This window comes from Coregonus lavaretus (genome assembly GCF_964263955.1).
Source record: "Coregonus lavaretus genome assembly, chromosome: 1".
NCBI classification, from domain to species: domain Eukaryota; kingdom Metazoa; phylum Chordata; class Actinopteri; order Salmoniformes; family Salmonidae; genus Coregonus; species Coregonus lavaretus.
Genome location: NC_139988.1, coordinates 24283092 through 24306537, shown reverse-complemented (window position 1 = coordinate 24306537; position 23446 = coordinate 24283092). Strand labels below are relative to the sequence as shown.

The following is a 23446-nucleotide window of genomic DNA, read 5'->3' as shown; positions in this document are numbered from 1 at the left end:
TGGCGAGATACGGTTTTGGAATTTGCGCAAGAGCCTACCAAAGTGTAGGGTTTGAGATTTCAGTATGACATAACAGCTGTGACAGCACAGGTGCACACTTTCAACAACAACATCTGATTTTAGAAGTGCTGTCAATAACAAATAGCCTACAAATATAGCCGCATGCAGCAGACTCCCAGAAACCTGCAGAACACAATGAAGCAAAGCAGGTACACAGACAGGAGCAGGGTAGGGGAGTAACTGATTACTTTTTATCAGTTACATGTAATATGATTACAAAAAAACTGTAACTCTAATCTATTACATGACCAGAAAAACCATTGTAATCAGATTACAAATAGTTTAGAAAAACTAGATGATTCATTCTTGGATTACTTTTAAATTCAGAAATGACACCTTTCTGTTTTCTCATTGACATTCAATTCACCATTAAAAAAGGCGCAAGTTTAAGTTTGTTCCACCAGAGTTAGTCTGACCACACTCATTTGGGTCTTCTTATAATGCCTCTTAAGGGGAAAGTAATCCAAAAGTAACTGAAATTAATCAGATTACATTACTGAGTTTGTGTAATCCAAAAGTTACCTTACTGATTACAATTTTGGACAGGCAACTAGTAACTCTAACGGATTCAATTTAGAAATCAAATCAAAGTTTATTGGTCTCTACACAGATTTGCAGTTGTTATCACAGGTGCAGCGAAATGCTTGTGTTTCTATCTCCAACAGTGCTGCAGTACCTAGCAATAAAAAAACTATACACACATAATCCAGATTTAAAAAATAATAAGTTATATAGGATGAGCCATGACTAGAATACAGTATATACATAAAAAGTGGGTGAAACCGTATGTAAACATTATTAAAGTGACCAGTGTTCAATGACTATATGTACATAGGGCAGCAGTGACTAAGGTTCAGGGCAGGGTACTGGGCGGAGGCCGGCTAGTGGTGATTGTTTAACAGTCTAATGGCCTGGAGATAGAAGCTGTTTCTCAGTCTCTTGGTCCCAGCTTTGATGCACATGTACTGTCTCCGCCTTCTAGATGGGTGAACAGGCCGTGGCTCGGGTGGCTGACATCCTTGATGATCTTCTTGGCCTTCCTGTGACAACCCTGGATATGAGTTACTAACTCAGAGTTAGTTAAGCAATAAGGACCGAGGGAGTGTGGTATATGGCCAATATACCACACCCAAGGCCGTTGCGTTGTGCATAAGAACAGCCCTTAGCCATGGTATATTGGCCATATACCACAAACCCCAGAGGTGCCTTATTGCTATCATAAACAGGCTACCAACGTAACTGGATCAGTAAAAATACATGTTTTGTCATACCCATGATATGTGGTCTGATATACCAGATTGGCTGTCAGCCAATCAGTATTCAGGGCTCGAACCACCCAGTTTATAATATAATTTATATTGGTCATACGTTGGTAACCACACTCCCTCGGGCCTTATTGCTGAAGTGTTTTATATAGTGGATATTGGAATATAAAAGTCTGAGGATTAGTACTATGGCCGGGTTGTTTTCAAAAGCTGAACATGATATCTGCATGCAGAGTACAGAGTCCAACACACCGACAACCACTCCCCAATGCTTCAGGCTCAACATTCCAGATATGTGCCATTCTATTTCAAGTGGCCTACCACATGGAAATAACTTACAACATCATACAGTATGTGGCAAGAAAATGCTTAATGAAAGCTTCTTTCAACTTACTGTCTAAAATCAACAATATTAAATCCACTGTCTGGGTACCATCCAAGTACTCTCCATACCTGAGACAAATACCAGCAAGCCAAATTAATCCAAACAGATCTGTAATGAATCTGCAGCCAGGCAAAACAGAAGGTTAGAATTGTTGAAATTTTCCATTGGTTCAGTAAATACATCTTTCAGAATACCTGGGCTAAAATCAATCAAAATTCCTTAGATATTGTTCAGCCACGTTGTGAAATAAAACATTTCTCTGCTGACATAATATTGAAAAACAGGCAATACCTTTGTGCATGAAGTTTCATGTTTTGGTTTCTAAATTAATAATAGTATCTACATTTGCTACATTTGACAGGGCCTACCCTACCACATTTGAGAGTACCCTATAGAGTAGACAATCTTACAAATAACCACACCAAGGATTGTATATTCCTCAAGATATAGAGTAAACAGAAAACAAGGGAAGCAAGAATAATATTGGTATAGGCCTATATCAAAACCAGGTGTTGTATACAGTGTACCCTACATGTCCATATAATGAATACTAAAATATTAATTACCAGTAAATATGTTTGGTCTGTAATGTCAGAAATGATACATCTTCTTTTTTCATGGTGCAGCCTATGATTCCTTTTTGAATGTACATTGCTTTAATGTGGATGCTTTCATTTCTAAATGGTAAAACAGATATGTATGAAAATACATTCAAATGAAAGGTGACATTCTGTACTGTTGCCTCATATAAAACAATTCCAAAATGCTGGAGTATGGAGACACATTCAAGTTTTAGCTTCACTGTCCAAATAAATATGTAGGGGACTATAGGCTATAACTCACTTAGGCCTATGCCAGTATATGTGCATTTGATTTCTGCATTGCATTTCTTCCAACAGTGCAACCAAAATAAAACGTAAAATGTTGCCTTACTGAAATACAGGTACAATCAGGAAACGCAAAAAAATTAAACTTATGAAGTCGGCCGTAAGCAAGCTACTAAAATCAGAAGCCACAGTGGCAGAAGTAGCTCCATTCATTCCTCCCAGTGTCCTAATTGGGGCGTCCGTCTATCAGTCAAATATAACTGGTCAGACAGCACAGCGACGCGGAACAGAGTTCCAGGTGTGGGGGACGAGAAACAGGAAGGCCATCGTTCGGGATCAAACATGTCCAATGATGTTAGATATTGCGAGAGGTTCTCCTACGTTTTTCTGAAGTTTACCGTTATTTTGTATGCCACTATCTTCTGGGTGAGTAGCCTATGCATTAATACCCCCGTATCGCCAAATAGATAACCGAGGCAGACTCGATGCAAATAACACATGGCGGATGAACGGACTCGCGCATTCCGGCAATTCTCCCTTGCTAGTGTTTGTGACAAAAGGGCAATGCGTAAATATTAGGATTTCTGATAACTTAAAAGCTCTGTTGGATCGACGGGTGCCCGATCTTGTAGCCTACACACGGTGGATTTTGGGCTGGTGGTGGTTTGATAGGCATGGGTATGTATTTGCTACATTGTTTACGTTTTTGCTGGTGGCTCACTCCAGAGTCCGATGGAATTAACATTTTACAGTGTGTGGCTTTGAAGGGCATGTGACAGTATAAGTGCTAATAAATGCAATGTCATGTTTGGATAATTAAACGATTATGTATGAGAGGACCCAGCAAACATGGCCCCATGTGGGCAAGGTGGGCAGGGGCTAGCCCACACCAGCCCAACATGGATATAACCTTACAGTTATATGTTCACAAGTTCTTTTTGTGCAACTGCTACTGAGTGTCATTCCAGTTTAACTGTTCTGTTGTGTGATGACAACATTTTTATTTTGTACACTGTCAATGATAAAGTATGTAAAAAATACTTTAGATAAGTGCATGTGACATGAGAGTGTCTCTGGTAAAACGTATACACTGAGTTTACAAAACCATTAGGAACAGCTGCTCATAGACTGACCAGGTGATCCCTTAATGGTCACCTGTTAAATCCACTTCGATCTGTGTAGATAAGGGGAGGAGAGAGGTTAAATAATTATTTTCAAGCCTTGAGACAAGGATTGTGTATACACACACACACACACACACACACACCAGGGTTTGGCGCCGGACAAATGTGACCGGCAAGATTTTAAATTTACCTGACGTCCGTATGCATTTCAAATCAAATCAAATGTATTGGTCTCGTGTTTAGCAGATGTTGTTGTTGCAATATCTAGCAAGTAATATCTAACAGTTACACAACAAATACCCAATACACACAAAAACTAGTAAGGAATGGAATTGAAGAATATATATATATATATATATATATATATATATATTATTAAGATAGTATAGAATACAGTATATACATATGAGATGGGTAATGCAAGATATGGAAACATTATTAAGATAGTATAGAATACAGTATATACATATGAGATGGGTAATGCAAGATATGTAAACATTATTAAGATAGTATAGAATACAGTATATACATATGAGATGGGTAATGCAAGATATGTAAACATTATTAAGATAGTATAGAATACAGTATATACAGATGAGATGGGAAATGCAAGATATGTAAACATTATTAAGATAGTATAGAATACAGTATATACAGATGAGATGGGTAATGCAAGATATGTAAACATTATTAAGATAGTATAGAATACAGTATATACATATGAGATGAGCAGTGCAAGATATGTAAACATTATTAAGATAGTATAGAATACAGTATATATATTAAAGTGTTCCATTTATTAAAGTCTGTATGTAGGCAGCAGCAGCCTCTAATGTGCTAGTGATGGTTGTTTAACAGTCTGATGGCCTTGAGATAGAAGCTGTTTTTCAGTCTCTCGGTCCCAGCTTTGATGCACCTGTACTGACCTCGCCTTCTGGATGATAGCGGGGTGAACAGGAAGTGGTTGTTGTTCTTGATTATCTTTTTGGCCTTCCTGTATTTTCTACATTGTAGAATGATAGTGAAGACATCAAAACTATGAAATAACACATATGGAATCATGTAGTAACCAAATAGGTGTTAAACAAATCAAAATATATTTTATATTTGAGGTTCTTCAAGTGGCCGCCCTTTGCCTTGATGACAGCTTTGCACACTCTTGGCATTCTCTCAACCAGCTTCATGTGGTAGTCACCTGGAATGCATTTCAATTAACAGGTGTGCCTTGTTAATTTGTGGAATCAGTTGTGTTATGACAAGGTAGGGGGGTATACAAAAGATAGTCCTATTTTGTAAAAGACCAAGTCCATATTATGGCAAGAACAGCTCAAATAAGCAAAGAGAAATGACAGTCCATTATTACTTTAAGACATGAAGGTCAGTCAATACGGAAAATGTCAAGAACTTCGAACATTTCTTCAAGTGGTCCTCTAGCTCAATTGGTAGAGCATGGCGCTTGTAACGCCAGGGTAGTGGGTTCGATCCCCGGGACCACCCATACGTAAAAATGTATGCACACATGACTGTAAGTTGCTTTGGATAAAAGCGTCTGCTAAATGGCATATTATTATTATTATTATTATTATTATTATTCAGAGGATGAATGGGCAAAACAAAATATTTAAGTGTAGTAGGTGCCAGGTGCACCGGTTTGAGTGTGTCAAGAACTACAACTCTGCTGGGCTTTTCACGCTCAACAGTTTCCCATTTGTATCAAGAATGGTCCACTACCCAACGGACATCCAGTCAACTTGACACAACTGTGGGAAGCATTGGAGTCAACACGGGCAGCATCCCTGTGGAATGCTTTTGACAACTTGTAGAGTCCATGCCCTGAATAATTGAGGCTGTTCTGAAGGCAAAATATGTGAAACTGAATATTAGGAAGGTTTTCCTAATGTTTTGTACACTGTGTACATATGATAGCAATAGTGATGGGGAAGTTTGGCTCTTTTTACTGACTCAGATCTTTTCGACTCATTCACAGTCAAAATAACACTTTCAACTTATTTTGTTCATTTGAGTCAGTAATGCCCAGAGCACGCAGGATCCCCTACCAGCGAACGATGAACTGAAAACTCAAAATGGTCATGATTCTACAAACCTCTCATTCACATGTCGTTCACCATAACAAGCTTATTGAAGCTGTCATCGCTTACTGAGGCTTGTAAAAGCGTGCTTTAAATAATGAGCATTTGTTGATTGCTAGGCATACAAATATGATTCTTTCTTGGTAGCCTACATTTGAAACAAGGTCTAGGTGTGGCCGCAATCGGACTAGATTGTGAACGACTCTTGGCGGAATGCATTGATTGACTGCAGTGAGGGTGAAGCACCCCAAACGATTTGTTCTGGAGTTTGAGTTTGTTGAGCAGAGGCTGTGTATGTTTCGGTTCTACAAAGCTGTGTCCATAACATTCAAGAATCAATTAATTGCTTTAATTATTGCACCATGTGATCAATTATCAGTTCTAAACATGTTTTTTTCTTCTCTATGCTGCCTACAGCATTATCTATTTTGCCTGCGTGCATATACAGTGTATGACAGACAGTGGTTGGTCGGAGCACATCACCGGAGGGCGCATATTAATCCTGCTGTAGAATTCATTGCGGCCAGCAGGTCAAACAAAATACTAAAATGAATGAGTCACTCAGAAAATGAATCATGACTCTCGAGTCAGTAAAAGTATTTGTTCAAAACGAACAAATCGTTCACGAACTGCACATCACTAGATAGCAACAACTTTGTCTTTCTGATACAATGTAAAGGGCAGCCGATCCAAAGGGGTAGGCTTATTTCAGGCGACGTGAGAGCTGCCCTTGGGGCCACCAATGTGGAGCCGCTGAGCAAGGGTGCATCGGCCCAATGTGGGCAGCCTACATGAGTCCAATGTTTTAACCCACATTGGGCCCACATCGTGCCAATGTGGGCATGTTTGCTGGGAAAAGATGGGCTTATTTCATGCAAAGTGAGGGCTTCCCTCACCAGATATGGGCTGCCCACATTCGGCCAATAACATGGGGGCCAATGAGCAAAGGCGCATTGGCCCAATGTGGGCAGCCTACGTGGGGCCAATATTTTAGCCTGCATTGGGCCCACATCTTGCCAATGTGGACATGTTTGCTGGAATGTTAGAGCGTAGAAGTTCTGTTTCAATGATTCGTTTCAACATCTCACAGTGGGATTCACAGAATCTCTCTAAGCTGCTCGAAGAACCAATCACACACGTCTGTCAGCGACAGACCGGTCGAGTGGCGAATGAGGTAAGACTCACTCGCTCGCCCTCTGGTCATTCTCAGCTCTCCTCAGAATGACTTTATTTGTTTTCCTGTTCAAATGTTTGCAGGTGTGCTGTGAGGTTAAGCCACCGAGCGCAGGTTTTTCATCTTATGTCTTATGTGTTGGGTGACTTTACCGACTGGAACATTTTTGCTTTGGCTAAGAATGAGCTTTTTCTTCCCTTTGTCTCCTGTGGTAGCTAGCGTCACACGGCTATCTACTGAGACTTGTCTAGCTTAGCTGCAAGGCTTAGTTTACCTGGCTAGCTTTCCGCAAGGCTAGCTATCCTACCGACTAGCTTTTCTACCTGGAAGGGTAGAATTACTAGCTCGCTCTCTCGTTTAGCTCAACCCACTACCATGCCGCCTTGACTAGACCGTCCGTCCTAGCTTCACTGCTTATCAGTCGAGAGCCACACTTTTGTTTGTCCTAAGACCAACATAGGGTTAACTTCCTTTGGCTAACATTGTGCTAACTAGCTAGGCTACTAACCCACAAAGTAAACGCTAGCTATGTTCACATTGTTGAAGGATTAGCTTCTTCATCTAGCACTGTGCTAACTAGCTAAGCTATTAGCCGAAGTGGCGAAAGCTAGTCATGTTTGTCTTCGTTCTCGGATTTGCTGTTTTGTGGAGCCATGGAGCCTGCTAGCTCAGCCTAAGGGGTACCGAGCAAGTCCTCGGCCCCGGCCCCTGCCCCAGCACCGGCACATTCGTATCCATGTGGGGCAACCATATCAGGCAGACACGCACCCCCTTTGGGTCTATTGTAGGAATTCTCCAACGTGGTTTGTCTCCCACACTCCCTTCGAGCGTGGAGACTACCTCACAGACCCAGCCCTCATTGACCAACGTCATGGATGGCTACCCCGAGGACCTTCACCCAATTTTACCAGGTCTTCTTTCTGCAGGAGGGGAAAGGGGACGTCATCATAGACGAAGACAACGAGAGCATGACCGACATCCTCCAGGCTGCAGAAGAGGATGAGAACTCCACTCTCGCAATGCGGAAGCGTGAACTTCGAAAGAAGGAGTGTGAAGCCTTCAACTTCTGCCTACCCCGTAGACCAGGGAATCGTGTCTATCCGGCCTACCCCTCCCCAAGCCAAGGCTTCATAGCAGGGAGAGGGCAATTTGCTGGCACCAGGGCCTTTCGCTGGAACACAGACGTCATGCCAAGGACACAGCAAAATACAATGAAAGGGTGACTCGCTCCATCGCCAACAGAGGGCACTCCAGCAGCACTGGTGAGCGATAGTCTATCGACCTGTGGGCTACTCACCACCAGAGCAGGGAACTGGAGCGTATGCTCAGTCCATCCCTGGGTCTGGTCCACGGCTACGAAGGGGTACAGACTGCAGTTCACTCTGAGAATTTGGGAATCAGTAGTGACTGGCTACTTGGCACGCATACTAGAGCAGGAAATCTCCTATCTGTTAAGCAAACGGGCTATCAGGATGATTCAAGTGCCAGAGAGCCACCTCGGTTTCTACTCATTGGTACTTCCTGGTTCCCAAAAAAGGGGGAGGAGTTCGCCCCATTCTGGACCTATGGGTCCTCAACTATCTGAAGAAGTTCACGTTCCATATGCTGACATTCAACATGCTGTCTCACTCTGTTTGTTGAGGCAACTCGATCACCTCAGTTGACCTGCAGGATGCTTATTTTCACATAAGCATCCTGCCAGCACACAGGAGGTCTCTAAGGTTTGCCTTTCAAGGCACAGCTTACGAATACCTCACCGTCCTGTTCAGGCTAGCGCTAGCTTCACGAACGTTCAGCAAGTGTGTAGAGGCAGCTCTCACACCCCTGAGAAACAAGGGGCTGAGAGTCTCCGCCTACATAGACGATAATCTGCTTTGCTCCCCATCCAGGTAACAAGATATACAAGACACGACTTCCCTTGTAACGCATCTCTCCGAGATAGGGTTCAAGATAAGAGCTGTTTGATGCCAACACAGAGAGTAGAATACCTAGGCCCAATGCTGGGGTTGATGGCGTCCAACATCTCAGTAGTACCTCTTGGCCTACTGAGGATGAGAGACTTCCAGTGCTGAGTGTTTGCCCAGCATCTGTGTACACTGTGTCACCTCAGTCGTCAGATAAGGGTGACCTCCGCATGTCTCTCAGCTCTCACTGGAAGAGCCCCTCAATCTTAATTCTTGGCACTCCCCTAGGTGTAGTGACAACAAGGAAAGTGATGATGACAGACTCGTAACTCACGGGCTGGAGTGCAGTTCATGAGGGGAATGCAATAAATGGAGTGTGAACCCCACAACTCTGCATTGCTCACATAAATTACCTCGAATTGCTGACAGTTTGTTGCTCTGAGACACTTTTGACCCTCCCTTCGGAATTGTCATGTCTTGATCAGAATGGACAATATGACTGTGGTGGCTTACATCAACCGCCAGGGAGGCACTCGATCCCTGCACTTACACAGACTATCAGTCAGGATTATTCTGTGGAGCAGAGCACACCTACTGTGACTATGCACGACTCATGTCCTGGGTGTACTGAACGTAGGAGCGGACTTATTGACCAGACGGAATCCCCATCAAGGGGAATGGAGACCCCATCCCCCAAGTGGTGAAACAGATCTGGGAGAGATATGGTCAAGCATCCGTAGATCTCTTCGTCATCGCACAAAAGCATGCACTGCCCAGAGTGGGGGAAGAAGGCTCATCCTGGTAGCCCCTTGATGGCCAAGCAAGCTCTGGATAGCGGAGATCATTCTCCTGCTGTACGATGAGCCCTGGCAACTCCCATTACGCAGGGATCTGCTGACCCAAGTGAACTGAGATTGTTTTACGTCCAGTTCCTAAGCCTTTAGTCCCGTCATGGGATTTGTCTATTGTGCTTGGTTATTTCACAGCAGCCTTTTGAGCCGCTGGAAAGCGTGGAGATGAAATATCTCTCCTTTAAGGCCACTTTACTGGTTGCCCTTACATCCTCAAAGCGAGTGACCTACATTCACTGTCAGTTCACCATTCGTGTCTACAGTTTTCACGGGGCTTTTCCAAGGTTACCTTGTTGCCCAACCCTGCCTTTTAAGCCTAAGGTCAGCTGCAATTACAATTGTCCCACCTTGTGTCTTTCCACCCGCCGCCTTCCCCTTCTATAGTAAATGAGCGGCTCCACTGTTTGTGTCCAGTACGCGCGTTGCGCATATTCTTGGATATAACGAGAGCTTTGCGCAATACCAACCAACTCTAGTATCCTGGGCACCTCCCTTCGAGGGGAGGCCCCTCTCAACGGTTGTCAAATTGGATTGTGGAAGCTATTACATTGGCCTATAATAGCAAGGGGTTACAGATTCCAGAACGCCTGAGGGCTCACTCCACCACAGGTATGGCTACTTCTTGGGTGCAGTTTAAGGGCATCTCCTTGCAGGAGATTTGCGATGTGGCTTGTTGGGCGTCCCCTCATACATTTGAGGTTCTACCAGCTAGGCGTCACTGCACATTCTTTGGTACATACTGTCCTCAGTGTTGGAGCCTCTGAGGGTTGATATGTTGAGACTACCTGGCTTCAGAGAGTATGTGTGATACAGGAGTTGGCCATATCTCGCTGTGTGATATCCAAACAAATAATTGAAAGAACTTAAGGTTACTTCTTAAGCCCGGTTCTCTGATTATTATGAGTGCGATACCTCACCACATTCCCCTACTCGCAAGATTGTGAGGAAGTTTGGCATGCTCGAGAATGACCAGGGGGCGGGTGAGTGGTTCTTTAGTATGAAGGGAGGGGCTTATCTAATTCGCCACTCGACCTGTCTGTCTTTGACACAGACGTGATTTGGTTCTTTGAGCTTCTTAGAGATTTGGTGAATCCCACTGTGATATTCATAATATCAGAGAAACAGGGTTACGCTAGTAGCATTAAGACACGGTTCCCCAACTAGTGGCCCTCGGGCCAAATTTCAAAACCTATTTTATTTTCATTGTTGGACATAAGACTGTAAAAGCACCAGGAAATCAACACCAAGTGATTTTAATTGAAGAAATCTGTTCCCAAGTATTCCCACGCATAATAGAGACAAGACGTGATCATATACAAATGTAAGCAAGGTTTGAAATTATTATGTTTTAGTCAAACATATCTGTTTGGGCTTCTTGCGGTCAATTTGCAGTCTACAGATAATTTGTGATTTTGTTCCGACCATCCGCGCAACAAAAAAATCTTAATCTAGTTGATGATCCCTGCATTAAAATCTTTATAGCCCACCCAATTTCATCTGCCAGTAGAATCAGATCTACAATGGCTTATGAATAAATTGTTGGTGCAAAAAGTGCATTATGCCCCCTATACTCTCAGAAAATTGGCATTTAATTTAACAAGTAATACACATCGTTCATGGTTCTTTCCTTCTATAGTTAAATGGAACCAATGTTTTATCATCTTGATGGATGATCTGAATCCAATTTACTTTGAAAAATATTTATGGTATAATTTAATGGAGGTGTTGCATAGAGAGTAAGGAAATAATTGTTCAGAGTTTTTCAGTTATTAAAATAGACAGTCCCTGTTTCACCCTGTACGGTCTTTGGTTTCAATAAAGTGAAGAGATTTTAGCTTGAATAGACCAAAGTTCCTGCATTGTTAGGGTTAACAATATTTTTATACCCAACATTTAGTTGATAATAGCTTTGTGTGGGTCGTTACTGGGCATAATGGATTCAAATGGGGGCGTCTTTAGTGTCGTCTAAACAGCCCTCCCAGTGTCAATTATATTTGATCAGAGTTTTAGTACCTGTCGAATATAGAATGTTTGTTGATCAGAGGGAGTAAAAAGCATGATGTGACGCACACCTAATCATGTTTGTAGAGGTGCTTCAGTGCCGAAATGTTGGTTAGGTATATCCATTCAATTGTTGGGAGCATATTTAGTTTGTGACTTTCTTTCTTTTTATACTGTTGATCAGAGGGAAACATGAGGACCACAGGGGTTTGGCAAATATTTTGTTAAAGGAGTACCTACATAAGGACTTAACACATTCATAATGAAATGATGTTAACATAAGTCAACAACCACAAGTGGATATTTGCCTGTTTTGTAGCTATCATAAGCATGTACTGCTTATGAATGTGTGGGTCATACATGTGTGATATAGTAGGTAGCCTACCCTGCAAGTGTAGTGTCACCAGTATTTCCATATAGGCTCGGCACTAGCTAATTACTGTTTAATACATGCTCTGCCCCTGTTAAATACCTGTTTGAACTGTACCTTGGTATAGTAGGCCTGCATGATGGTTAGCTTACCTGTCAATCATCATAAAGAGGGCATTGTTGTTCTATCTATTTATTATTATACTTTAAAAAATAAAATATGCGGACCATCAAATCTTTGTTGTGGAGGATGGAGATTTATCCGGGCATAATGTTTCAGACAACAGGAAATTGTGGGAGCCAATGATTTACCACAGGTGCTGACTGAAACAACATATTGAGGAACAGGACTCACCACAGCTTTAGAGGGTTATAAAAGTGCTCAAATTGTATAAGAATAATGTACTTTTTTCTCCCTCCACTATTTACTGTCAATTAAATGTAGTACTATCAGGGTTTAAACAAAGGTATGGTAGGCCTACTGTTTCAGCCTCTATTTCACTGTCATTTTTATTCAGTGTCTCAACAGAAATGAAACTTGCTGAGGCTGCAAACCGGGCGGGTATTCCTGTATTTGTCGACTGCAACAGCTTTTGACGTGTTAGGCTATTATGTCAGGGCATTTGGTTCTCTGGGAACCAGTGTCACTTTGTCTCAATAAGTGTCTGTTTTGTTATTTTCTACCCCAGCTTTCTTTCAATCAAGAAATACACTTTTGGGGTTCTACTGATTAGGCTGTCATGAAATTTTGGTTCTCTTGTTATCAATCTTGGTTCAGAAAGTTGTGAAGACTATCACAGGCTTTGCTGCTCAAACTTGGCAGGTTGTTCCAAGCCAACATCTCTTGTTACCAATCTCAGTTCAAAGAGTTGATTGAAGACCGAGCAAACACCATCACAGGCTTTGCTATTACTGATACTTTTAAAAAAGAGATATTGGCTTGGAACAACCTGCCAAGTTTATGTTGCCAAAGTTAAGAAAGTTGGTTGGAAATATCTTTTGATTTATTGTACACACGGTAGATTATATTTTCAACAAATTAAACAGTTGTACTTTGTTTAACGAAGTTACTCAAAGGAGGGACTGTATTCAGTGACGGATTCACCCATTGTTGTGCTTTTCAGCATTTGGATAATTTACAGGAAATCCTGCAGGTCATCAAACAGGAAAATCCTATGTAATTATTTATAATTTCATGTTTTAAAGCATGTTTCACGCATGACGTTTTTACCTCTCACCTTTTTTGCCTTTGCATTCCTGTAGGCCTATCAACAAATGTATAACTGCACTGGTCTCAGACTTAAGTGAAGTGTCTCCCTAGAAGCTCATAATGTTCTTGTACAGCAGGGCATTGTGGGCTTGTTAAAGCCAGGAACAGCAGTGTTATGACTCTCGCTGCTCCTTGACAAAAGCACATCCACCAGGGAACAGGCCTGCACGTGTTAGGAGCCATCATTGTGAACATAAACAAAAGGTTGCATGTACCACCCACATTGTTGAGAAAATAATCTGTTGGATTTTTCCTAGCAGGCATTTCTGTCAGGGAGATGTATCACAGTCCGCTGGCTCTATGGTATAGCTTTACTCACAAGGCACCATAGTGGCAGGTAGGGTTGTACTGCATTTGTATAGAAACATTTTTATAGAAACATGCTGAAATCCAGCTTTATAGATTTTTTAAAAGTAATATTCGCTCACTGTTTGCTGCTTCCAATAAGTTTATGCAGAAATCGAGTACTTTGCCATAGGGAAGTATTGTGAAATAGAGAGTCAGACCACGAAATCAGTCTGTTGATGAATGTGCACCACTGCAGGTTGTTGAGAATCCACAGTCATGTCAATGTGCTGGCCAGATCCTTGCTATGTCGCGATGCCTGGATCCCCTCAGGAATACCAAATAGGTGCTGGGTTATGGACTACATGGTATTGTTTTATAAAACAGACAGTGTATCTGCTGAACTACTGTACTTGAATATAGTAATTTTTATCTCTGGCCTGCTGGCTCCCCTACCTCTGCGGAAGCATAGTTCCCGCTCAGTCCAGTCAAAACTGTTCGCTGCTCTGGCACCCCAATGGTGGAACAAGCTCCCTCACGACGCCAGGACAGCGGTGTCACTCACCACCTTCCGGAGACATTTGAAACCCCACCTCTTTAAGGAATACCTGGGATAGGATAAAGTAATCCTTCTACCCCCCCCCTTTACTCCAACATCCCCCCCCCCCCCCCAAAAACAACAACAAAATAAAACATTGTAAAGTGGTTATCCCACTGGCTATAAGGTGAATGCACCTATTTGTAAGTCGCTCTGGATAAGAGCGTCTGCTAAATGACGTAAATGTAATACTGTATTAAAGAAGCGAAAAGGTGAATGCCTTTTATGCAGGTGTTTCATTTAAGGATTTGACATACTTATCTGATCCACATGCGAGTCCACGTGTAATTTAACAGTACAGTACCGGCTACTGGTTGCAGTGAAAATACGATAAATATACAACAACAAGTTACTGTATTTTTACCGCTGGATTTCCTGTAATTTTAAGACGCACTACCAGAAACTGATTGCAGTGAAAATACAGTACATGTACAACAAGTTACTGTACTTTAACAGCTGAATTAAAGTGTTGCTGTAAAATGACAGTATGCTGCTGTATTTTGATTACTTGGGACTCAACCTCACATGGGATTTAAACTCCCAACGTCTTGTTTGCCAACAACCTGACTCTCCAAAGAGCTCTATTTTCATTTCATCCAACAAATGTAAACACCTGCAGTTTGCTAAATGGTATTGGCACTTGGATTAGAACCGGTGCTATGGTCAGATGACATGAAAAGAGCTCTTTGGCAATGCACACCAGTGGTGGGTTTGGTATCGAAATAAGGATGCCTAAGCAGAAAATAACCCCATACATACTGTAAAGGTATCTTTGATGTTATGGGGATATTTTGCTTCCCCTGGTCCTGGGGACCTTGTCAAGGTCAATGGCATCATAAACTTTACAGAGTACCAGGATGTTTTAGACAAAAACCTGGTTGCCTCTGCCAGGAGGCTGAAACTTGGCCGCAAGTGGATCTTCCAGCAAGACAATAACCCCAACCACACATCAAATTCCACATAAAATCAACATTTTGCAATGCCCATCTTAGTCTCTGGAATTATCCTCCGAAGGTGAGGTCAATGATTTTAACCCCTTTCTTTTAGATTTTTCTTTAAATAACTTGTTAAACAAAAAATATTTATCTGAGCAATTGTATTAGTATAACAGAAGATACTTAAAAAAAAAAAAAGTTTGAGCATACAATATAGCTCAGTATTTGTATTTTATTTTATATAGTTTTTTTGCTCATCTTTATCAAGGGTACCAATAATTTTGGACCTGACTGTTTGTAGATCAGGAGTTTGCCTAGCAACCACAGCTCCCTCCATTTGGACTGGTATCAAGCGATCAAAAAGCCTTGTAATTTCCTGTGTAGGCCTACAGTATAGTATCAGTCTAGCAGTGCCGCCTCATAGCTGCTTGGTGTCTCTTTTAATTACAAATCCACCTGGAACATCAGAACAGTCAGTTACAATCTCAGAGCTCAGAGCCAATTCTCTTTGCAATAAAAACCTCTGGTAGAGCTGTGCACAGTAGGTTTCCTTGAACTACTCACAAACCAGACATCCCTGCATTGGTGTTTGAAGAGAAAATGAAATTGGCCCTGAAGCGGGAAAGCTGTTCAATCAGCTGCCTGTGGCCCACCAGGGGAGACAGGCATTCATAGACCTAGAGACACTGATTAGTTGTCACAGGTAGGATGTAATGAACACTAGAGAATGTCACCTTTTGTACTAAATCAGCATTACATACTGGTTCATTAGTGCTGGAGGGGTTACTACTCCCATTATCGCTACCTCGCAGTAGCTTTTCAACCAAGGTCTATGAACAGTGAAGTAAGTGTGTTTCTGCGTTTGTATTAATGTGTAATGAATAAGTGATTTTAATTATTGTCATTACTTTTAAAGGGGGAGCCCTTCTCAATGCTGTAATTACTTTGATACAGTGGGGGAAAAAAGTATTTAGTCAGCCACCAATTGTGCAAGTTCTCCCACTTAAAAAGATGAGAGGTCTGTAATTTTCATCATAGGTACACATTTTTTTTTATTTTTTTTTATTTCACCTTTATTTAACCAGGTAAGCCAGTTGAGAACAGGTTCTCATTTACAACTGCGACCTGGCCAAGATAAAGCAAAGCAGTGCAATAAAAACAACACAGTTACATATGGGGTAAAAAACATAAAGTCAAAAATACAACAGAAAATATATATACAGTGTGTGCAAATGTAGCAAGTTATGGAGGTAAGGCAATAAATAGGCTATAGTGCAAAATAGTTACAATAGTATTAACACTGGAATGCTAGATGTGCAAGAGATTATGTGCAAATAGAGATACTGGGGTGCAAAAGAGCAAAATAAATAACAATATAAGGATGAGGTAGTTGGGTGGGCTAATTTCAGATGGGCTGTGTACAGGTGCAGTGATCGGTAAGGTGCTCTGACAACTGATGTTTAAAGTTATTGAGGGAGATAAGAGTCTCCAGCTTCAGAGATTTTTGCAATTCGTTCCAGTCATTGGCAGCAGAGAACTGGAAGGAATGGCGGCCAAAGGAGGTGTTGGCTTTGGGAATGACCAGTGAGATATACCTGCTGGAGCGCAGACTACGGGTGGGTGCTGCTATGGTGACCAATGAGCTAAGATAAGGCGGGGATTTGCCTAGCAGTGATTTATAGATGGCCTGGAGCCAGTGGGTTTGACGACGAACATGTAGTGAGGACCAGCCAACAAGAGCGTACAGGTCACAGTGGTGGGTAGTGTATGGGGCTTTGGAGACAAAATGGATGGCACTGTGATAGACTACATCCAATTTGCTAAGTAGAGTGTTGGAGGCTATTTTGTAAATGACATCGTCGAAGTCAAGGATCGGTAGGATAGTCAGTTTTACGAGGGCATGTTTGGCAGCATGAGTGAAGGAGGCTTTGTTGCGAAATAGGAAGCCGATTCTAGATTTAACTTTGGATTGGAGATTCTTTATGTGAGTCTGGAAGGAGAGTTTACAGTCTAACCAGACACCTAGGTATTTGTAGTTGTCCACATACTCTAGGTCAGACCCGTCGAGAGTGGTGATTCTAGTCGGGTGGGCGGGTGCCAGCAGCGTTCGATTGAAAAGCATGCATTTAGTTTTACTAGTGTTTAAGAGCAGTTGGAGGCTACTGAAGGAGTGTTGTATGGCATTGAAGCTCGTTTGGAGGTTTGTTAACACAGTGTCCAATGAAGGGCCAGATGTATACAAAATGGTGTCGTCTGCGTAGAGGTGGATCTGAGAGTCACCAGCAGCAAGAGCGACATCATTGATATACACGGAGAAAAGTGTCGGCCCAAGAATTGAACCCTGTGGCACCCCCATAGAGACTGCCATAGGTCCAGACAACAGGCCCTCCGATTTGACACACTGAACTCTATCCGAGAAGTAGTTGGTGAACCAGGCGAGGCAGTCATTTGAGAAACCAAGGCTATTTAGTCTGCCAATAAGAATGCGGTGGTTGACAGAGTCGAAAGCCTTGGCCAGGTCGATGAAGACGGCTGCACAGTACTGTCTATTATCAATCGCGGTTATAATATCGTTTAGGACCTTGAGCGTGGCTGAAGTGCACCCATGACCAGCTCGGAAACCGGATTGCATAGCGGAGAAGGTACGGTGGTATTCGAAATGGTCGGTGATCTGTTTGTTAACTTGGCTTTCAAATACTTTCGAAAGGCAGGGCAGGATGGATATAGGTCTGTAGCAGTTTGGATCTAGAGTGTCACCCCCTTTGAAGAGGGGAATGACCGCGGCAGCTTTCCAATCTCTGGGGATCTCAGACGTTATGAAAGAGAGGTTTGAACAGACTAGTAATAGGGGTTGCGACAATTTCGGCGGCTAGTTTTAGAAAGAAAGGGTCCAGATTGTCTAGCCCAGCTGATTTGTAGGGGTCCAGATTTTGCAGTGCTTTCAAAACATCAGCTGTCTGAATTTGTGTGAAGGAGAAGCGGGGGGGGCATGGGCAAGTTGCAGCGGAGGGTGCAGAGTTGGTGGCCGGGGTAGTGGTAGCCAGATGGAAAGCATGGCCAGCTGTAGCAAAATGCTTGTTGAAATTCTCGATTATTGTAGATTTATCGGTGGTGATAGTGTTTCCTAGCCTCAGTGCAGTGGGCAGCTGGGAGGAAGTGCTCTTATTCTCCATGGACTTTACAGTGTCCCAAAACTTTTTGGAGTTAGTGCTACAGGATGCAAATTTCTGTTTGAAAAAGTTAGCCTTTGCTTTCCTGACTGCTTGTGTATATTGGTTCCTAACTTCCCTGAAAAGTTGCATATCGCGGGGGCTATTTGATGCTAATGCAGTACGCCACAGGATGTTTTTGTGCTGGTCAAGGGCAGTCAAGTCTGAGGAGAACCAGGGGCTATATCGGTTCTTAGTTCTGTATTTTTTGAATGGGGCATGTTTATTTAAGATTGAGAGGAAATTACTTTTAAGGAACAACCAGGCATCCTCTACTGACGGAATGAGATCTATATCCATCCAGGATACCTGGGCCAGGTCAATTAGGAAGGCCTGTTCGCTAAAGTGTTTTAGGGAGCGTTTGACAGTGATGAGGGGTGGTCGTTTGACCGCGGACCCGTTACGGACGCAGGCAATAAGGCAGTGATCGCTGAGATCCTGGTTGAAGACAGCTGAGGTGTATTTAGAGGGTATGTTAGTCAGGATGATATCTATGAGGGTACCCATGTTTACGGATTTAGGGTTGTACCTGGTAGGTTCGTTGATAATTTGCGTGAGGTTGAGGGCATCTAGTTTGGATTGTAGGATGGCCGGGGTATTAAGCATATCCCAATTTAGGTCACCAAGCAGTACGAACTCTGAGGATAAATGGGGGGCAATCAATTCACATATGGTGTCCAGGGCACAGCTGGGGGCTGAGGGGGGTCTGTAGCAAGTGGCAACAGTGATAGACTTATTTCTGGAGAGGTGGATTTTTAGACGTAGAAGCTCAAACTGTTTGGGCACAGACCTGGATAGTATGATAGACCTCTGCAGGCTATCTCTACAGTAGATTGCAACTCCACCCCCTTTGGCAGTTCTATCTAGACGGAAAATGTTATAGTTGGGGATGGAAATTTCAGAATTTTTGGTGGCCTTCCTGAGCCAGGATTCAGACACTGCTAGAACATCAGGGTTGGCGGAGTGTGCTAACGCAGTGAATAACTCAAACTTAGGAAGTAGACTTCTGATATTTATGTGCAAGAAACCAAGACTTTTGCGATTACAGAAGTCAGCAAATGATAGCGCCTGGGGAGTAGGAGTGATACTGAGGGCTGCAGGGCCTGGGTTAGCCTCTACATCACCAGAGGAACAGAGGAGGACTAGAATAAGGATACGGCTAAAGGCTTTAAGAACTGGTCTTCTAGTGCGTTGGGTACATAGAATAAAGGGGGCAGATTTCCGGGTGTTGTAGAAAAGATTCAGGGCATTATGTACAGACAAGGATATGGAAGGATATGAGTAAAGTGGAGGTAAACCTAAGCGTTGGGTAACAATGAAAGAGATAGCATCATTGGAGGCATCAATTGAGTCGGTCTCCGCATGTATGGGGGGTGGGACAAAGGAGCTATCTAAGGCAGGTTTAGCTGGGCTGGGGGATCTACAGTGAAATAGTACAATTAGAAATAACCGAAACAACAATAAGCTAACCATGTTTGGGCTGAGGCTAAACATAAACAGGATGTAGTACCGTAAAAAGGAACAGTCCAGCAGACATCAGCTGTGTAGCTGAGTTATCAAAGGTCCGGTGAACAGCAATAGGATAGTTCGGAGGCTGCTAAAGCACTAGCGAGTAAGAGGCCACGGCTAGCGTGTGCTAGCGGGCCGGGGCTAGCAGATGGAATCTTTGTGGTCGACGTCGTAACCACATCAGACGATTTCGTCGGCAGACCAGTCGTGTAGGACCAGCGGGGCTCCGTGTCAACACTAGGTGGTCCCGTCCGGTTGACAGAGAGGTAGATAGCCGGGAGATGGGCCTAGCTCAGGATGATTAGCCAGACCACAGCGTCCATTTTGTTGCTGGTAGCGATGAAACCGGAGTTGAAGGTCCAGTGATTCAGTGATTCCGGCAGAAAAACTGATATGTTCTGGGTCGATAACGCGCTGTGCAGACTGGCCGAATATCCGGTGATTAATGTCCAGTGATTAAATTAATCCGCAGAAAAAAAAATCCAATGTTCTGGGTGAAATACCGCTAACTGTGGCTAATAGCAAGTAGCTAGTTAGCTGGCTAGCTAGTTTCAACTGGAGATTCTAGATAAAAGGTAAGTCAATAATAGAATCCGTTCCACATTGAGTGAGGCGGGTTGCAGGAAAGTATATTTTGTAGAAAGATGAAAAGTCTGATAGGGAAATATGTACGAAAAATACAAAAAAACAGGGTATTTACAGGCTATTTACAGACACACGACAAAAACAGAACTGCACTACTACGCCATCTTGGAACATCAACTATGACAGACAAATTGAGAATTTTTTTCTCCAGAAAATCACATTGTAGGATTTTTAATGAATTTATTTGGAAATTATGGTGGAAAATAAGTATTTGGTCACCTACAAACAAGCAAGATTTCTGGCTCTCACAGACCTGTAACTTCTTCTTTAAGAGGCTCCTCTGTCCTCCACTCGTTACCTGTATTAATGGCACCTGTTTGAACTTGTTATCAGTATAAAAGACACCTGTCCACAACCTCAAACAGTCACACTCCAAACTCCACTATGGCCAAGACCAAAGAGCTGTCAAAGGACACCAGAAACAAAATTGTAGACCTGCACCAGGCTGGGAAGACTGAATCTGCAATAGGTAAGCAGCTTGGTTTGAAGAAAGCAACTGTGGGAACAATTATTAGGAAATGGAAGACATACAAGACCACTGATAATCTCCCTCGATCTGGGGCGCCACGCAAGATCTCACCCCGTGGGGTCAAAATGATCACAAGAACGGTGAGCAAAAATCCCAGAACCACACGGGGGGACTTAGTGAATGACCTGCAGAGAGCTGGGACCAAAGTAACAAAGCCTACCATCAGTAACACACTACGCCGCCAGGGACTCAAATCCTGCAGTGCCAGACGTGTCCCCCTGCTTAAGCCAGTACATGTCCAGGCCCGTCTGAAGTTTGCTAGAGTGCATTTGGATGATCCAGAAGAGGATTGGGAGAATGTCATATGGTCAGATGAAACCAAAATAGAACTTTTTGGTAAAAACTCAACTTGTCGTGTTTGGAGGACAAAGAATGCTGAGTTGCATCCAAAGAACACCATACCTACTGTGAAGCATGGGGGTGGAAACATCATTCTTTGGGGCTGTTTTTCTGCAAAGGGACCAGGACGACTGATCCGTGTAAAGGAAAGAATGAATGGGGCCATGTATCGTGAGATTTTGAGTGAAAACCTCCTTCCATCAGCAAGGGCATTGAAGATGAAACGTGGCTGGGTCTTTCAGCATGACAGTGATCCCAAACACACCGCCCGGGCAACGAAGGAGTGGCTTCGTAAGAAGCATTTCAAGGTCCTGGAGTGGCCTAGCCAGTCTCCAGATCTCAACCCCATAGAAAATCTTTGGAGGGAGTTGAAAGTCTGTGTTGCCCAGTGACAGCCCCAAAACATCACTGCTCTAGAGGAGATCTGCATGGAGGAATGGGCCAAAATACCAGCAACAGTGTGTGAAAACCTTGTGAAGACTTACAGAAAACGTTTGACCTGTGTCATTGCCAACAAAGGGTATATAACAAAGTATTGAGAAACTTTTGTTATTGACCAAATACTTATTTTCCACCATAATTTGAAAATAATTCATTAAAAATCCTACAATGTGATTTTCTGGATTTTTTTCTTCTCATTTTGTCTGTCATAGTTGACGTGTACCTATGATGAAAATTACAGGCCTCTCATCTTTTTAAGTGGGAGAACTTGCACAATTGGTGGCTGACTAAATAATTTTTTCCCCCACTGTACTTAGAGTAAAAGATTCATTGCTAATGCTTAGCAAACTAATCAGCTAATTTAAATGGAATGGACTGCCAATTAACTTAATTGTAGGGCTGTGACAATACCAGTATCGCAATATTTTTTTCCATGCCAAAAATGGAAACACGAAGCAGGCCAGAAATCTTTGCTCCTTTAAAAACCTGCTGTATGTAAAATATTGTGTGCTATAGCTTGGGAAATAAATAAATGTGACTCTGGATGACATAATATTTGTTTAAAACATTAGGGATGTTTTCCTAAAGTTAAATCCGCTTCGTATTTTGTTTTCTTGCCACGATACTATCAAGTACTGCGATACTTGTGTCATCCCGGCCCAACTTAATCCCGCAAATTAGAATTTATCTTTGCATATTACTGTATACTCTAAGAACTCTGAATCAATGGGCAATCATCAAGTTTGCCTGACGACACAACCGTTGTAGGCCTCATCACCAACAACGACGAGACTGCCTACAAGGTGGAGGTGAGGGCCCTGGCGGAGTGGTGCCAGGAAAATAACCTCAACGTCAACAAAACAAAGGAGCTGATCGTGGACTTCAGGAGACAGCAGAGAGGGCGTGCCCCCATCCACATCTACGGGGCCGCAGTAGAGAGGGTGAAAAGCTTTAAGTTCCTCAGCGTGCACATCACTGATAACCTGAAATGGTCCATCCATACAGACAGTGTGGTGAAGAAGGCGCAACAGCACCTCTTCAACCTCAGGACACCCTCACGAACGTCTACAGATGCACCATTGAGAGTATCCTATATGCTCGATCTGATATTTCTTTATTTTATTTTATTTGTGTGTTTTGTATTGTTAGGTATACTGCACTGTTGGATCTAGAAACATAATCATTTCGCTGCACCTGCGATAACATCTGCAAATGTGTACGCAACCAATAACATTTGATTTTAATTTAGCAGCGTATCTAGCATAGACGTTATTTACATTTCAATGTTGATGAATTGCCCTCAGCATGGAGCCATCCCACAAGGTACAAGCCTATTGAATCAACATTGTTTCCACGTCATTTCAACAACAAAAAAAGCAATGTGATGATGCTGAATGAATGTGGAAAACTGATTTTAGATTTGCAAAAAGTCATCAACAAAAGGGTTTTGGGGAATTTGTCTTTTTTTCACCCAACTTTAAACCTAAATCAAATGTTTCAAATGGTTGTTGATTTCACATTTGAAATCCTGTTAGTTGTCAACTCAATCTATGTAAATCAAAACTAGACATTGAACTGATGTCTTTGCCCAGTGGGATTAAAGTTTGTGATCAGAATTAATTTGATTAATTAGATT

General features: G+C 42.5%; 1 protein-coding gene across 1 annotated transcript in view; it reads left to right on the top strand.

Annotated features, from left to right (window-relative positions):
- The first annotated feature begins 2824 nt into the window (after positions 1-2824).
- LOC311136719 (tetraspanin-15-like) overlaps positions 2825-23446 on the top strand; it is a 48448-nt gene continuing 27826 nt past the window's right edge. The window contains exon 1 of the mRNA XM_084170978.1: positions 2825-2963. Within this exon, the coding sequence (XP_084027104.1) occupies positions 2880-2963 (84 nt within the window). The 5' untranslated portion in view covers positions 2825-2879. The remainder of the gene's footprint in view (positions 2964-23446) is intronic.